The sequence below is a fragment of the Oncorhynchus masou genome, unplaced genomic scaffold (genome assembly GCF_036934945.1).
Source record: "Oncorhynchus masou masou isolate Uvic2021 unplaced genomic scaffold, UVic_Omas_1.1 unplaced_scaffold_181, whole genome shotgun sequence".
NCBI lineage: Eukaryota > Metazoa > Chordata > Actinopteri > Salmoniformes > Salmonidae > Oncorhynchus > Oncorhynchus masou.
The window spans coordinates 1,612,775-1,630,765 of record NW_027016550.1 but is presented as its reverse complement, the minus strand read 5'-3'; the positions used below and the strand labels follow the sequence as shown (position 1 = coordinate 1,630,765).

The 17,991-nt window shown below is 50.9% G+C and overlaps 1 protein-coding gene across 3 annotated transcripts in view; it reads left to right on the top strand.

Moving 5' to 3' along the window:
- The first annotated feature begins 2,030 nt into the window (after nt 1-2,030).
- The window catches only part of cpsf4 (cleavage and polyadenylation specific factor 4), a 20,885-nt gene continuing 4,924 nt past the window's right edge, over nt 2,031-17,991 (top strand). For 2 of the 3 annotated variants that reach the window (XR_010455483.1, XM_064964694.1), the window contains exons 1-5: nt 2,031-2,489; nt 2,639-2,689; nt 11,007-11,159; nt 15,471-15,566; nt 16,389-16,482. Coding sequence is in view for 2 of the 3 variants with exons in the window: in XM_064964694.1 (XP_064820766.1) it covers nt 2,387-2,489; nt 2,639-2,689; nt 11,007-11,159; nt 15,471-15,566; nt 16,389-16,482 (497 nt within the window). In the remaining variant the exon portion in view is untranslated. The other variant, XM_064964695.1, reaches the window with a different exon arrangement.

Below are 17,991 nucleotides of genomic sequence, written 5' to 3'. Positions count from 1 at the left end.
CTTGCCCCTTGTGCTGTTGTCTGTGCCCATTTCATCATGTGTTCTCTGACATACACTCACTCAAGATCTAAACCCTGACAATAAAAAAAGATCCCTTCCTAAATGAAACGGGCTACCCCAGGATGTAAATCATGCGCACCCTGGAACGAGGCTGGTTAACAGATACGGCAGTATTGTGGGATCCTGTATTTTACATTATAGCCATTACCATATATATATATATATTTATAAATATATGATTAAATATTATCTGATGTCGGCTGTGTGGAGTATCTGCATTTGTGCACTTGAGCATCATCATGAGAGTAAACAACTGCTTGCTACTTGCCTGTTTGTGTGTGACAAGAACTGAGTAACATGGTGTGACCTGCATGTTGCAAAACTGTAGATAACAGCCCAGCATATGCTTTGTCCTTGTGTTTGTATGTAACAATATTGAGCACATGGTGTGACTTGCTGTATCTTACAAAGTTGTGGTTAATCAGGTATAGGGAGGGGTGGTCATCACGAGGTTTAACTGAGATGGAAAAATACTGAACAACACAATAGCAGGAACTGAGCAACTATTATAACTAGGCTGCGATACCAGAACAGTAAGGATCTATACATCGACGGTGGGAGGACTCCAAGAAGCGCCAAGAGGCGGGGACGTCTAAACCACGCTCAGCCTCTACTGTGATAGGCCAACAGACGGGTTGGAACTATGTCTATCACAGTTTAAGAACAGCTGTTTACGTACATCCTGTCAGCTCCCTGTTCTGCCCTGCGTGGTATTACAGAGAGCCCATACATACGAAAGTTGCATTTGCCATTTATTACTTAGCTAATAAAAAATACATAGTATACAATTGGTGACTCATTGTTATATTTATCCTGATACCAGATTCGAATTTACGCAATTCTAACAGTATTGTAATGACCTGACTAGATCATAAATGAACAATTGTCCAGACAGAGGCTTGAGTTTGCGAATTGACGGTTTATTAAACCAACTTTACACAGGCTACTGTTTGGGCCGTAGCACACGCCAAAAAGATGACAGATAACCCACAAGCCAATCGTGACCTTCTCTTGGGAAGCCCAGACGTAAGAGAGAGAGAATAAAGGCTGAACCTGGTCTTAACTTCCAATGCTCCACCCCCCTGCCCAACCCCCCTCCACGCCACTCCGCCAACCACCAGGATGCCCGGCATCAGAACATTCCAGGCATTCCCGTGATTGGCAGATAGCAGGTTGATTGGCATGTCGGACCCCGCGAACACCGGGTACTGGTCAGTACAACACAACCACCTCCTAGCCTAACACATAACACACAGCTGTCTGTGCGGGTCGCTACAGTATGTTGCGTTTTCCTTTTCTTCGGAGTGATGAAGGACTGGCTGGCTTGTGGGTCAAATAGTAAAATAACATTAAAAACCTTATTGTTATTGATATTTTACGTGGCGCCAGCGTGAGATACGGGTTGAAAAACGTACCTCAAAACAGGGATGGGATATGCCACTGCACTCCAAATGTTACCTTCATCCACACTGCTCCACCTGAGAAGATTGAAATACCTGCTTATTTTTCTCCCCCCAGAAAAACACTTCCCCTTTCGTCCTCATGCTAACTAGCAGTATTCACAACAGCCATCATGAAATGACATGTTTGTGTTGAACAACTAAAGAGCTGATTGGCTGACGCATGAAGATAAAAATGGCAGTTTTCCTGGAAAACAAGTAGTGTGATTTTTTTATTTTAATTTAACCTTTATTTAACTAGGCAAGTCAGTTAAGAACAAATTCTTATTTTCAATGACGGCCTGGGAACAGTGGGTTAACTGCATTTGGAGTACGGTGGCTTATCCCATTGCGTTACCCTTTTCCAGCCCATATCTCACACGAGCTCAATGGGGAGCTTAATGTAACCATGGTTGCATTCTGACCCCAGTGCAGTTCTGTGTAAACAAGCTATCGGGTCGGCATCTTCTGGCAAGTTCACATCCAGACTCTCTCAGAGATCGATTAGTCGGCCTTTTAACCCCCCTCCAGGTCAAAGGTTAGAGTTCAACCTGCCCGCCTTCTGGAGGCAGGAGAAACAAGATGGCAGATCAACAAGACAAACGGGACTTGTCTTAGTTAATCTAACTTTTCCCACTGTTGATTTCTACACATTAAAAATATATACAATTAGCTAGACAAAGCAATCTAGCTCCCACGCCCTTTTATGGTTGATATATCAGCTCCTTAAAGCGAGATTTCACAGATTAGCTGATTGCTAACTGCCGTTAGACAGCTAAGCTAGGCTAGGCTAAGCTAGCTTGTTTCTGTCTGGTCGGAGCGGGGTTAGACTGCTAGGCTAGGCTAGCTTGTTTCTGTCTGGTCGGAGCGTAGTGAGACCTGCCATCATGCAGGACCTGATAGCCACCGTGGACCACATCAAGTTTGATCTAGAGATAGCTGTGGAGCAGCAGCTGGGGGCTCAGCCTCTCCCTTTCCCCGGGATGGACAGTAAGTAGTCGCTACTTACTAAGTTAGCCAGTTAGCTAGGTACTGTTGTAGTTTTAGCATGGTAGCTAAGCTAACTTCTTAACTGGTTTTATTGTTAGGTGTTTTTGCAGAGTTTGAAGATTATGTATTGTAACTTCCTGTGTCTGCAGAGTCCGGGGCTGCTGTGTGTGAGTTCTTCATGAGAGCAGCCTGTCTCAAAGGTCAGAGTATTATTGGTGATGAGTTCTCTCTATGTGACGACTACAGCCTCCTACAAGTGTGTGTGTCTGCTGGGGGATGTGTGTATAAACTGATCTGTAAGTGTCTGTGTGTAATTGTATTTAATGAATTGACTAGTGTGTGTGTGGATAGGAACTGACCCAGTGTCTGTGTGTGTGGATAGGAACTGACCCAGTGTCTGTGTGTGTGGATAGGAACTGACCCAGTGTCTGTGTGTGTGGATAGGAACTGACCCAGTGTCTGTGTGTGTGGATAGGAACTGACCCAGTGTCTGTGTGTGTGGATAGGAACTGACCCAGTGTCTGTGTGTGGATAGGAACTGACCCAGTGTCTGTGTGTGGATAGGAACTGACCCAGTGTCTGTGTGTGGATAGGAACTGACCCAGTGTCTGTGTGTGGATAGGAACTGACCCAGTGTGTGTGTGGATAGGAACTGACCCAGTGTGTGTGGGTATAGGAACTGACCCAGTGTGTGTGGGTATAGGAACTGACCCAGTGTGTGTGGGTATAGGAACTGACCCAGTGTGTGTGGGTATAGGAACTGACCCAGTGTGTGTGTGTGGATAGGAACTGACCCAGTGTGTGTGTGTGGATAGGAACTGACCCAGTGTCAGTGTGTGGATAGGAACTGACCCAGTGTCAGTGTGTGGATAGGAACTGACCCAGTGTCAGTGTGTGGATAGGAACTGACCCAGTGTGTGTGTGGATAGGAACTGACCCAGTGTGTGTGTGGATAGGAACTGACCCAGTGTGTGTGTGGATAGGAACTGACCCAGTGTGTGTGGATAGGAACTGACCCAGTGTGTGTGTGGATAGGAACTGACCCAGTGTGTGTGTGGATAGGAACTGACCCAGTGTCTGTGTGGATAGGAACTGACCCAGTGTCTGTGTGTGTGGATAGGAACTGACCCAGTGTGTGTGTGTGTGGATAGGAACTGACCCAGTGTGTGTGTGTGTGGATAGGAACTGACCCAGTGTCTGAGTGTGTGGATAGGGACTGACCCAGTGTGTGTGTGTGTGTGGATAGGAACTGACCCAGTGTCTGTGTGTGTGGATAGGAACTGACCCAGTGTCTGTGTGTGGATAGGAACTGACCCAGTGTCTGTGTGTGTGGATAGGAACTGACCCAGTGTCTGTGTGTGTGGGTATAGGAACTGACCCAGTGTGTGTGGGTATAGGAACTGACCCAGTGTGTGTGGGTATAGGAACTGACCCAGTGTGTGTGGGTATAGGAACTGACCCAGTGTCTGTGTGGATAGGAACTGACCCAGTGTGTGTGTGGATAGGGACTGACCCAGTGTGTGTGTGGATAGGGACTGACCCAGTGTGTGTGTGTGTGGATAGGAACTGACCCAGTGTGTGTGGATAGGAACTGACCCAGTGTGTGTGTGTGTGGATAGGAACTGACCCAGTGTCTGTGTGGATAGGAACTGACCCAGTGTCTGTGTGTGGATAGGAACTGACCCAGTGTCTGTGTGTGTGGATAGGAACTGACCCAGTGTCTGTGTGGATAGGAACTGACCCAGTGTCTGTGTGGATAGGAACTGACCCAGTGTCTGTGTGTGGATAGGAACTGACCCAGTGTCTGTGTGGGTATAGGAACTGACCCAGTGTCTGTGTGTGTGGATAGGAACTGACCCAGTGTCTGTGTGTGGATAGGAACTGACCCAGTGTCTGTGTGGATAGGAACTGACCCAGTATGTGTGGATAGGGACTGACCCAGTGTGTGTGGATAGGAACTGACCCAGTGCCTGTGTGTGTGTGGATAGGAACTGACCCAGTGTGTGTGTGGATAGGAACTGACCCAGTGTCTGTGTGTGTGTGGATAGGAACTGACCCAGTGTGTGTGTGTGTGGATAGGAACTGACCCAGTGTCTGTGTGGATAGGAACTGACCCAGTGTCTGTGTGTGTGTGGATAGGAACTGACCCAGTGTGTGTGTGGATAGGAACTGACCCAGTGTCTGTGTGTGTGTGGATAGGAACTGACCCAGTGTGTGTGTGTGTGGATAGGAACTGACCCAGTGTCTGTGTGGATAGGAACTGACCCAGTGTGTGTGGATAGGAACTGACCCAGTGTGTGTGTGGATAGGAACTGACCCAGTGTGTGTGTGGATAGGAACTGACCCAGTGTGTGTGTGGATAGGAACTGACCCAGTGTCTGTGTGTGGATAGGAACTGACCCAGTGTCTGTGTGTGTGGATAGGAACTGACCCAGTGTCTGTGTGTGTGGATAGGAACTGACCCAGTGTCTGTGTGTGTGGATAGGGACTGACCCAGTGTCTGTGTGTGTGGATAGGAACTGACCCAGTGTCTGTGTGTGTGGATAGGAACTGACCCAGTGTCTGTGTGTGTGGATAGGAACTGACCCAGTGTCTGTGTGTGTGGATAGGAACTGACCCAGTGTCTGTGTGTGTGGATAGGAACTGACCCAGTGTCTGTGTGTGTGGATAGGAACTGACCCAGTGTCTGTGTGTGTGGATAGGAACTGACCCAGTGTCTGTGTGTGTGGATAGGAACTGACCCAGTGTCTGTGTGTGTGGATAGGAACTGACCCAGTGTCTGTGTGTGTGGATAGGAACTGACCCAGTGTCTGTGTGTGTGGATAGGAACTGACCCAGTGTCTGTGTGTGTGGATAGGAACTGACCCAGTGTCTGTGTGTGTGGATAGGAACTGACCCAGTGTGTGTGTGGATAGGAACTGACCCAGTGTCTGTGTGGATAGGAACTGACCCAGTGTGTGTGTGGATAGGAACTGACCCAGTGTCTGTGTGTGTGGATAGGAACTGACCCAATGTGTGTGTGTAAATGTATTTAATGAATTGACTAGTGTGTGTGTGGATAGGAACTGACCCAGTGTCTGTGTGTGTGGATAGGAACTGACCCAGTGTCTGTGTGGATAGGAACTGACCCAGTGTGTGTGTGGATAGGAACTGACCCAGTGTCTGTGTGTGTGGATAGGAACTGACCCAGTGTGTGTGTGGATAGGAACTGACCCAGTGTCTGTGTGTGTGGATAGGGACTGACCCAGTGTCTGTGTGTGTGGATAGGAACTGACCCAGTGTCTGTGTGTGTGGATAGGAACTGACCCAGTGTCTGTGTGTGTGGATAGGAACTGACCCAGTGTCTGTGTGTGTGGATAGGAACTGACCCAGTGTCTGTGTGTGTGGATAGGAACTGACCCAGTGTCTGTGTGTGTGGATAGGAACTGACCCAGTGTCTGTGTGTGTGGATAGGAACTGACCCAGTGTCTGTGTGTGTGGATAGGAACTGACCCAGTGTCTGTGTGTGTGGATAGGAACTGACCCAGTGTCTGTGTGTGTGGATAGGAACTGACCCAGTGTCTGTGTGTGTGGATAGGAACTGACCCAGTGTCTGTGTGTGTGGATAGGAACTGACCCAGTGTCTGTGTGTGTGGATAGGAACTGACCCAGTGTCTGTGTGTGTGGATAGGAACTGACCCAGTGTGTGTGTGGATAGGAACTGACCCAGTGTCTGTGTGGATAGGAACTGACCCAGTGTGTGTGTGTAAATGTATTTAATGAATTGACTAGTGTGTGTGTGGATAGGAACTGACCCAGTGTCTGTGTGTGTGGATAGGAACTGACCCAGTGTGTGTGTGGATAGGAACTGACCCAGTGTGTGTGTGGATAGGAACTGACCCAGTGTCTGTGTGTGGATAGGAACTGACCCAGTGTCTGTGTGGATAGGAACTGACCCAGTGTCTGTGTGTGTGGATAGGAACTGACCCAGTGTGTGTGTGGATAGGAACTGACCCAGTGTCTGTGTGTGTGGGTATAGGAACTGACCCAGTGTCTGTGTGTGTGGATAGGGACTGACCCAGTGTCTGTGTGTGTGGATAGGAACTGACCCAGTGTCTGTGTGTGTGGATAGGAACTGACCCAGTGTCTGTGTGTGTGGATAGGAACTGACCCAGTGTCTGTGTGTGTGGATAGGAACTGACCCAGTGTCTGTGTGTGTGGATAGGAACTGACCCAGTGTCTGTGTGTGTGGATAGGAACTGACCCAGTGTCTGTGTGTGTGGATAGGAACTGACCCAGTGTGTGTGTGGATAGGAACTGACCCAGTGTCTGTGTGGATAGGAACTGACCCAGTGTGTGTGTGGATAGGAACTGACCCAGTGTCTGTGTGTGTGGATAGGAACTGACCCAATGTGTGTGTGTAAATGTATTTAATGAATTGACTAGTGTGTGTGTGGATAGGAACTGACCCAGTGTCTGTGTGTGTGGATAGGAACTGACCCAGTGTCTGTGTGGATAGGAACTGACCCAGTGTGTGTGTGGATAGGAACTGACCCAGTGTCTGTGTGTGGATAGGAACTGACCCAGTGTGTGTGTGTGTGTGGATAGGAACTGACCCAGTGTCTGTGTGTGTGGATAGGAACTGACCCAATGTGTGTGTGTAAATGTATTTAATGAATTGACTAGTGTGTGTGTGGATAGGAACTGACCCAGTGTCTGTGTGTGTGGATAGGAACTGACCCAGTGTCTGTGTGTGTGGATAGGAACTGACCCAGTGTCTGTGTGTGTGGATAGGAACTGACCCAGTGTCTGTGTGGATAGGAACTGACCCAGTGTGTGTGTGGATAGGAACTGACCCAGTGTCTGTGTGTGGATAGGAACTGACCCAGTGTCTGTGTGTGTGGATAGGAACTGACCCAGTGTCTGTGTGTGTGGATAGGAACTGACCCAGTGTCTGTGTGTGTGGGTATAGGAACTGACCCAGTGTCTGTGTGTGTGGATAGGGACTGACCCAGTGTCTGTGTGTGTGGATAGGAACTGACCCAGTGTCTGTGTGTGTGTGGATAGGGACTGACCCAGTGTCTGTGTGGATAGGGACTGACCCAGTGTGTGTGTGGATAGGGACTGACCCAGTGTGTGTGTGGATAGGGACTGACCCACTGTGTGTGTGTGTAGGGACTGACCCAGTGCGTGTGTGTGGATAGGGACTGACCCAGTGTCTGTGTGTGGATAGGAACTGACCCAGTGTGTGTGTGTGTGGATAGGAACTGACCCAGTGTGTGTGTGTGTGGATAGGGACTGACCCAGTGTGTGTGTGTGGATAGGGACTGACCCAGTGTGTGTATAGAGACTGACCCAGTGTGTGTGTATAGAGACTGACCCAGTGTGTGTGTATAGGAACTGACCCAGTGTCTGTGTGTGTGGATAGGAACTGACCCAGTGTGTGTGTGTGTGGATAGGAACTGACCCAGTGTCTGTGTGTGTGTGGATAGGAACTGACCCAGTGTGTGTGGATAGGAACTGACCCAGTGTCTGTGTGTGTGGATAGGAACTGACCCAGTGTGTGTGTGTGTGGATAGGAACTGACCCAGTGTCTGTGTGTGTGTGGATAGGAACTGACCCAGTGTGTGTGTGGATAGGAACTGACCCAGTGTGTGTGGATAGGAACTGACCCAGTGTGTGTATAGGGACTGACCCAGTGTCTGTGGATAGGAACTGACCCAGTGTCTGTGTAGGGACTGACCCAGTGTCTGTGGATAGGAACTGACCCAGTGTGTGTGTGTGTAGGGACTGACCCAGTGTGTGTGGATAGGAACTGACCCAGTGTGTGTGTAGGGACTGACCCAGTGTGTGTGGATAGGAACTGACCCAGTGTGTGTGTAGGGACTGACCCAGTGTGTGTGGATAGGAACTGACCCAGTGTGTGTGTAGGGACTGACCCAGTGTGTGTGTGTAGGAACTGACCCAGTGTGTGTGGATAGGAACTGACCCAGTGTGTGTGTGGATAGGAACTGACCCAGTGTGTGTGTAGGGACTGACCCAGTGTGTGTGGATAGGAACTGACCCAGTGTGTGTGTGGATAGGAACTGACCCAGTGTGTGTGTGGATAGGAACTGACCCAGTGTGTGTGTAGGGACTGACCCAGTGTGTGTGGATAGGAACTGACCCAGTGTGTGTGGATAGGAACTGACCCAGTGTGTGTGTAGGGACTGACCCGGTGTGTGTAGGGACTGACCCAGTGTCTGTGTGGATAGGAACTGACCCAGTGTGTGTGTGGATAGGAACTGACCCAGTGTGTGTGTGGATAGGAACTGACCCAGTGTGTGTGTGGATAGGAACTGACCCAGTGTGTGTGTATAGGGACTGACCCAGTGTGTGTGTATAGGGACTGACCCAGTGTGTGTGGATAGGAACTGACCCAGTGTGTGTGGATAGGAACTGACCCAGTGTGTGTGGATAGGGACTGACCCAGTGTGTGTGGATAGGAACTGACCCAGTGTGTGTGGATAGGAACTGACCCAGTGTGTGTGGATAGGAACTGACCCAGTGTGTGTGGATAGGAACTGACCCAGTGTGTGTGTGTAGGGACTGACCCAGTGTGTGTGGATAGGAACTGACCCAGTGTGTGTGGATAGGAACTGACCCAGTGTCAGTGTGTGGATAGGAACTGACCCAGTGTGTGCGGATAGGAACTGACGCAGTGTGTGTGGATAGGAACTGACCCAGTGTGTGTGGATAGGAACTGACCCAGTGTGTGTGGATAGGAACTGACCCAGTGTGTGTGGATAGGAACTGACCCAGTGTGTGTGGATAGGAACTGACCCAGTGTGTGTGGATAGGAACTGACCCAGTGTGTGTGGATAGGAACTGACCCAGTGTGTGTGGATAGGAACTGACCCAGTGTGTGTGGATAGGAACTGACCCAGTGTGTGTGTGTAGGGACTGACCCAGTGTGTGTGGATAGGAACTGACCCAGTGTGTGTGTGTGGATAGGAACTGACCCAGTGTCTGTGTGGATAGGAACTGACCCAGTGTGTGTGGATAGGAACTGACCCAGTGTGTGTGGATAGGAACTGACCCAGTGTGTGTGGATAGGAACTGACCCAGTGTGTGTGGATAGGAACTGACCCAGTGTGTGTGGATAGGAACTGACCCAGTGTGTGTGTGTAGGGACTGACCCAGTGTGTGTGGATAGGAACTGACCCAGTGTGTGTGGATAGGAACTGACCCAGTGTGTGTGTGTAGGGACTGACCCAGTGTGTGTGGATAGGAACTGACCCAGTGTGTGTGTGGATAGGAACTGACCCAGTGTGTGTGTATAGGGACTGACCCAGTGTGTGTGGATAGGAACTGACCCAGTGTGTGTGTATAGGAACTGACCCAGTGTGTGTGTATAGGGACTGACCCAGTGTGTGTGGATAGGAACTGACCCAGTGTGTGTGGATAGGAACTGACCCAGTGTGTGTGTGTAGGGACTGACCCAGTGTGTGTGGATAGGAACTGACCCAGTGTGTGTGTGTAGGGACTGACCCAGTGTGTGTGGATAGGAACTGACCCAGTGTGTGTGGATAGGAACTGACCCAGTGTGTGTGGATAGGAACTGACCCAGTGTGTGTGGATAGGAACTGACCCAGTGTGTGTGGATAGGAACTGACCCAGTGTGTGTGTGTAGGGACTGACCCAGTGTGTGTGGATAGGAACTGACCCAGTGTGTGTGTGTAGGGACTGACCCAGTGTGTGTGGATAGGAACTGACCCAGTGTGTGTGTGTAGGGACTGACCCAGTGTGTGTGGATAGGAACTGACCCAGTGTGTGTGGATAGGAACTGACCCAGTGTGTGTGTGTAGGGACTGACCCAGTGTGTGTGGATAGGAACTGACCCAGTGTGTGTGGATAGGAACTGACCCAGTGTGTGTGGATAGGAACTGACCCAGTGTGTGTGGATAGGAACTGACCCAGTGTGTGTGTAGGGACTGACCCAGTGTGTGTGGATAGGAACTGACCCAGTGTGTGTGTGTAGGGACTGACCCAGTGTGTGTGTGTATAGGGACTGACCCAGTGTGTGTGGATAGGAACTGACCCAGTGTGTGTGTGTGTAGGGACTGACCCAGTGTGTGTGTGTGTAGGGACTGACCCAGTGTGTGTGTGTGTGTGTAGGGACTGACCCAGTGTGTGTGTAGGGACTGACCCAGTGTGTGTGGATAGGAACTGACCCAGTGTGTGTGTGTAGGGACTGACCCAGTGTGTGTGTAGGGACTGACCCAGTGTGTGTGGATAGGAACTGACCCAGTGTGTGTGTAGGGACTGACCCAGTGTGTGTGGATAGGAACTGACCCAGTGTGTGTGTGTAGGGACTGACCCAGTGTGTGTGTGTGTAGGGACTGACCCAGTGTGTGTGTGGATAGGAACTGACCCAGTGTCTGTGTGTGTGGATAGGAACTGACCCAGTGTGTGTGTGTAGGGACTGACCCAGTGTGTGTGTGTAGGGACTGACCCAGTGTGTGTGTAGGGACTGACCCAGTGTGTGTGTTGCTGCAGGTGGTATGTGTCCGTTCCGTCACATCAGTGGGGAGAAGACGGTGGTGTGTAAACACTGGCTCAGAGGACTCTGTAAGAAGGGAGACCAGTGTGAGTTCCTCCACGAGTACGACATGACCAAGATGCCCGAGTGTTACTTCTACTCCAAGTTCGGTATGTCGCTGGGGTTATTTCACCTTTTATTGAACTAGTCCGTTCAGAACAATTTCTTATTTTACAATGACGGCCTACTGCGGGGGCCTGGGATTAAACATACAAATCTGCTAACTGTCTACTGCAGTGCCCCCCCCATCTGTATCGGCTAACTGTCTACTGCAGTGCCCCCCCATCTGTATCGGCTAACTGTCTACTGCAGTGCCCCCCCATCTGTATCGGCTAACTGTCTACTGGTGCCCCCCCATCTGTATCGGCTAACTGTCTACTGCAGTGCCCCCCATCTGTATCTGCTAACTGTCTACTGGTGCCCCCCATCTGTATCTGCTAACTGTCTACTGGTGCCTCTCCCATCTGTATCTGCTAACTGTCTACTGGTGCCCCCCCCCCCATCTGTATCTGCTAACTGTCTACTGCAGTGCCCCCCATCTGTATCGGCTAACTGTCTACTGCAGTGCCCCCCCATCTGTATCGGCTAACTGTCTACTGCAGTGCCCCCCATCTGTATCGGCTAACTGTCTACTGCAGTGCCCCCCATCTGTATCGGCTAACTGTCTACTGGTGCCCCCTCCCATCTGTATCTGCTAACTGTCTACTGGTGCCCCCCCCCCATCTGTATCTGCTAACTGTCTACTGGTGCCTTGCACATCTGTATCTGCTAACTGTCTACTGGTGCCTCCCCCATCTGTATCTGCTAACTGTCTACTGGTGCCTCCCCCATCTGTATCGGCTAACTGTCTACTGGTGCCTCGCACATCTGTATCGGCTAACTGTCTACTGGTGCCCCCCCCTCCATCTGTATCTGCTAACTGTCTACTGCAGTGCCCCCATCTGTATCGGCTAACTGTCTACTGCAGTGCCCCCCATCTGTATCGGCTAACTGTCTACTGCAGTGCCCCCCATCTGTATCGGCTAACTGTCTACTGCAGTGCCCCCCATCTGTATCGGCTAACTGTCTACTGCAGTGCCCCCCATCTGTATCGGCTAACTGTCTACTGCAGTGCCCCCCATCTGTATCGGCTAACTGTCTACTGCAGTGCCCCCCCATTAATTTGTAAGTCGCTCTGGATAAGGGCGTCTGCTAAATGACTTAAATGTAAATGTAAATCTGTATCGGCTAACTGTCTACTGCAGTGCCCCCCCATCTGTATCGGCTAACTGTCTACTGCAGTGCCCCCCCATCTGTATCTGCTGTCTACTGCAGTGCACCCCCATCTGTATCTGCTGTCTACTGCAGTGCACCCCCATCTGTATCTGCTAACTGTCTACTGGTGCCCCCCCCCATCTGTATCTGCTAACTGTCTACTGCAGTGCCCCCCCATCTGTATCTGCTAACTGTCTACTGGTGCCCCCCATCTGTATCGGCTAACTGTCTACTGCAGTGCCCCCCATCTGTATCGGCTAACTGTCTACTGCAGTGCCCCCCATCTGTATCGGCTAACTGTCTACTGCAGTGCCCCCCATCTGTATCGGCTAACTGTCTACTGGTGCCCCCCATCTGTATCGGCTAACTGTCTACTGCAGTGCCCCCCCATCTGTATCTGCTAACTGTCTACTGGTGCCCCCCCATCTGTATCTGCTAACTGTCTACTGGTGCCTCTCCCATCTGTATCTGCTAACTGTCTACTGGTGCCCCCCCCCCATCTGTATCTGCTAACTGTCTACTGCGGTGCCCCCCATCTGTATCTGCTAACTGTCTACTGCAGTGCCCCCCCCCCATCTGTATCGGCTAACTGTCTACTGCAGTGCCCCCCCATCTGTATCGGCTAACTGTCTACTGCAGTGCCCCCCCATCTGTATCGGCTAACTGTCTACTGCTGTGCCCCCCCATCTGTATCGGCTAACTGTCTACTGGTGCCTCTCCCATCTGTATCTGCTAACTGTCTACTGGTGCCCCCCCCCCATCTGTATCTGCTAACTGTCTACTGGTGCCTCGCACATCTGTATCTGCTAACTGTCTACTGGTGCCTCCCCCATCTGTATCTGCTAACTGTCTACTGGTGCCCCCCCATCTGTATCGGCTAACTGTCTACTGGTGCCCCCCCATCTGTATCTGCTAACTGTCTACTGGTGCCTCCCCCATCTGTATCTGCTAACTGTCTACTGGTGCCTCTCCCATCTGTATCTGCTAACTGTCTACTGGTGCCCCCCCCCCCATCTGTATCGGCTAACTGTCTACTGGTGCCTCGCACATCTGTATCGGCTAACTGTCTACTGGTGCCCCCCCCTCCATCTGTATCTGCTAACTGTCTACTGGTGCCCCCCCCCTCCATCTGTATCTGCTAACTGTCTACTGGTGCCTCCCCATCTGTATCTGCTAACTGTCTACTGGTGCCCCCCCATCTGTATCTGCTAACTGTCTACTGGTGCCTCTCCCATCTGTATCTGCTAACTGTCTACTGGTGCCTCACCCCCCATCTGTATCGGCTAACTGTCTACTGGTGCCCCCCATCTGTATCTGCTAACTGTCTACTGGTGCCCCCTCCATCTGTATCTGCTAACTGTCTACTGGTGCCCCCCCTCCATCTGTATCTGCTAACTGTCTACTGGTGCCCCCCCCTCCATCTGTATCTGCTAACTGTCTACTGGTGCCTCTCCCATCTGTATCTGCTAACTGTCTACTGGTGCCTCTCCCATCTGTATCTGCTAACTGTCTACTGCAGTGCCCCCCCCCCATCTGTATCGGCTAACTGTCTCCTGGTGCCCCCCATCTGTATCTGCTAACTGTCTACTGCAGTGCCCCCCCATCTGTATCTGCTAACTGTCTACTGGTGCCTTCCCCCATCTGTATCTGCTAACTGTCTACTGGTGCCCCCCCCCCCCCATCTGTATCTGCTAACTGTCTACTGCAGTGCCCCCCCCCCATCTGTATCTGCTAACTGTCTACTGGTGCCTTCCCCCATCTGTATCTGCTAACTGTCTACTGCGGTGCCCCCCATCTGTATCTGCTAACTGTCTACTGCAGTGCCCCCCCCCATCTGTATCTGCTAACTGTCTACTGGTGCCTCTCCCATCTGTATCTGCTAACTGTCTACTGGTGCCCCCCCTCCCCATCATCTGTATCTGCTAACTGTCTACTGGTGCCCCCCTCCCATCTGTATCTGCTAACTGTCTACTGGTGCCTCCCCCATCTGTATCTGCTAACTGTCTACTGGTGCCCCCCCATCTGTATCTGCTAACTGTCTACTGGTGCCTTCCCCCATCTGTATCGGCTAACTGTCTACTGGTGCCCCCCATCTGTATCTGCTAACTGTCTACTGGTGCCCCCCTCCATCTGTATCTGCTAACTGTCTACTGGTGCCCCCCTCCATCTGTATCTGCTAACTGTCTACTGGTGCCCCCCCTCCATCTGTATCTGCTAACTGTCTACTGGTGCCTCTCCCATCTGTATCTGCTAACTGTCTACTGGTGCCTCTCCCATCTGTATCTGCTAACTGTCTACTGCAGTGCCCCCCCCCCATCTGTATCGGCTAACTGTCTCCTGGTGCCCCCCCATCTGTATCTGCTAACTGTCTACTGCAGTGCCCCCCCCCCATCTGTATCTGCTAACTGTCTACTGGTGCCTTCCCCCATCTGTATCTGCTAACTGTCTACTGGTGCCCCCCCCCCCCATCTGTATCTGCTAACTGTCTACTGCAGTGCCCCCCCCCCATCTGTATCTGCTAACTGTCTACTGGTGCCTTCCCCCATCTGTATCTGCTAACTGTCTACTGCGGTGCCCCCCATCTGTATCTGCTAACTGTCTACTGCAGTGCCCCCCCCATCTGTATCTGCTAACTGTCTACTGGTGCCTCTCCCATCTGTATCTGCTAACTGTCTACTGGTGCCCCCCCTCCCCATCATCTGTATCTGCTAACTGTCTACTGGTGCCCCCTCCCATCTGTATCTGCTAACTGTCTACTGGTGCCTCCCCATCTGTATCTGCTAACTGTCTACTGGTGCCCCCCATCTGTATCTGCTAACTGTCTACTGGTGCCTCCCCATCTGTATCTGCTAACTGTCTACTGGTGCCCCCCATCTGTATCTGCTAACTGTCTACTGGTGCCCCCCATCTGTATCTGCTAACTGTCTACTGGTGCCTCTCCCATCTGTATCGGCTAACTGTCTACTGGTGCCCCCCCCCTCCCCATCATCTGTATCTGCTAACTGTCTACTGGTGCCTTCCCCCCCATCTGTATCTGCTAACTGTCTACTGGTGCCTCTCCCATCTGTATCTGCTAACTGTCTACTGGTGCCCCCCCATCTGTATCTGCTAACTGTCTACTGGTGCCCCCCCATCTGTATCTGCTAACTGTGTCTCTGTGTGTCTAGGAGAGTGCAGTAACAAGGAGTGTCCGTTCCTCCACATCGACCCAGAGTCTAAGATCAAAGACTGTCCCTGGTATGACAGAGGCTTCTGCAAACATGGTACGTCCTCTCTCTCTCTCTCTCTCTCACTCACTCACTCACTCACTCACTCACTCACTCACTCACTCACTCTGCTCCAGCACGAAGAGACTAAACCAACCGATGGTTCACAGCAGCAGGTGTCTCTTCTTCCTCAGAACATCAACTGTCATTTCCTGTTCACTTCCTGATGATTCTACACGTTGAATCTCCTCCCTGTCGCCCTCCCCTCTTCCCTCCCTCTCCTCCCTCCTCGCTCGCTCTCCCTCCCTCCCCTCTCTCTCCCTCCTTTCCTTCCTCTCTTTCTCTTCTTTCCTTCCTCTCTCCCTCCCTCTCTCTCCTCCCTTCCCTCCCCCCTCTCCCTCCCCTCCCTCCCTCCCCTCTCTCCCTCCCCTCTCTCCCTCCCCTCTCTCCCTCCCCTCTCTCCCTCCCTCCTTTTCCTCCCCCTCTCTCCTCCCTCTCTCCCTCCCTCCTGTTCCTCCCTCTCTCTCTCCCTCTCTCTCTCTCCTCTCTCTCCTCTGTCTCCTCTCTGTCTCCCTCTGTCTCTCTGTCTCTCTCTCCTCCATCTCTCTCTCTCCTCCCTCCCTCTCATTCTGTCTCTCTTTCATTCTGTCTCTCTCTCTCCTCTCTGTCTCTCTGTCTCTCTCTCTCCTCTCTCTGTCTCTCCTCTCTCTCTCTCTCTCTCTCTCTCTCCTCTCTCTCTGTCTCTCTCTCTCTTCTCTCTGTCTCTCTCTCTCCTCTCTCTGTCTCTCCTCTCTCTCTCTCTCTCTCTCTCTGTCTCTCTCCGTCTCTCTCTGTCTCTCTCTCCTCCCTCTCCTCCCTCTCTCTCTCCCTCCTCCACAGGTCCAGACTGTAGACATCGCCACACCAGAAGAGTAATCTGTATGAACTACTTGGTTGGTTTCTGTCCAGAGGGACGGTCCTGTAAATTCATGCAGTGAGTTTATTCTCTTATTCAATCTGTTTAATATTCACCTTTTATAACCTCTATTGCAGAGGTATTCAACTGTTACCCTGCCTGGTCTGGGATAATGTAGAGGTATTCAACTGTTACCCTGGTCTGGGATACTGTAGAGGTATTCAACTGTTACCCTGGTCTGGGATACTGTAGAGGTATTCAACTGTTACCCTGGTCTGGGATACTGCAGAGGTATTCAACTGTTACCCTGGTCTGGGATACTGTAGAGGTATTCAACTGTTACCCTGGTCTGGGATACTGTAGAGGTATTCAACTGTTACCCTGCCTGGTCTGGGATACTGTAGAGGTATTCAACTGTTACCCTGCCTGGTCTGGGATAATGTAGAGGTATTCAACTGTTACCCTGGTCTGGGATACTGCAGAGGTATTCAACTGTTACCCTGCCTGGTCTGGGATACTGTAGAGGTATTCAACTGTTACCCTGCCTGGTCTGGGATACTGTAGAGGTATTCAACTGTTACCCTGGTCTGGGATACTGCAGAGGTATTCAACTGTTACCCTGGTCTGGGATACTGCAGAGGTATTCAACTGTTACCCTGGTCTGGGATACTGTAGAGGTATTCAACTGTTACCCTGGTCTGGGATACTGTAGAGGTATTCAACTGTTACCCTGGTCTGGGATACTGCAGAGGTATTCAACTGTTACCCTGGTCTGGGATACTGTAGAGGTATTCAACTGTTACCCTGGTCTGGGATACTGTAGAGGTATTCAACTGTTACCCTGGTCTGGGATACTGCAGAGGTATTCAACTGTTACCCTGGTCTGGGATACTGTAGAGGTATTCAACTGTTACCCTGGTCTGGGATACTGTAGAGGTATTCAACTGTTACCCTGGTCTGGGATACTGCAGAGGTATTCAACTGTTACCCTGGTCTGGGATACTGTAGAGGTATTCAACTGTTACCCTGGTCTGGGATACTGCAGAGGTATTCAACTGTTACCCTGGTCTGGGATACTGTAGAGGTATTCAACTGTTACCCTGGTCTGGGATACTGCAGAGGTATTCAACTGTTACCCTGGTCTGGGATACTGTAGAGGTATTCAACTGTTACCCTGGTCTGGGATACTGCAGAGGTATTCAACTGTTACCCTGGTCTGGGATACTGTAGAGGTATTCAACTGTTACCCTGGTCTGGGATACTGCAGAGGTATTCAACTGTTACCCTGGTCTGGGATACTGCAGAGGTATTCAACTGTTACCCTGCCTGGTCTGGGATACTGCAGAGGTATTCAACTGTTACCCTGGTCTGGGATACTGCAGAGGTATTCAACTGTTACCCTGGTCTGGGATACTGTAGAGGTATTCAACTGTTACCCTGGTCTGGGATACTGCAGAGGTATTCAACTGTTACCCTGGTCTGGGATACTGCAGAGGTATTCAACTGTTACCCTGGTCTGGGATACTGCAGAGGTATTCAACTGTTACCCTGGTCTGGGATACTGTAGAGGTATTCAACTGTTACCCT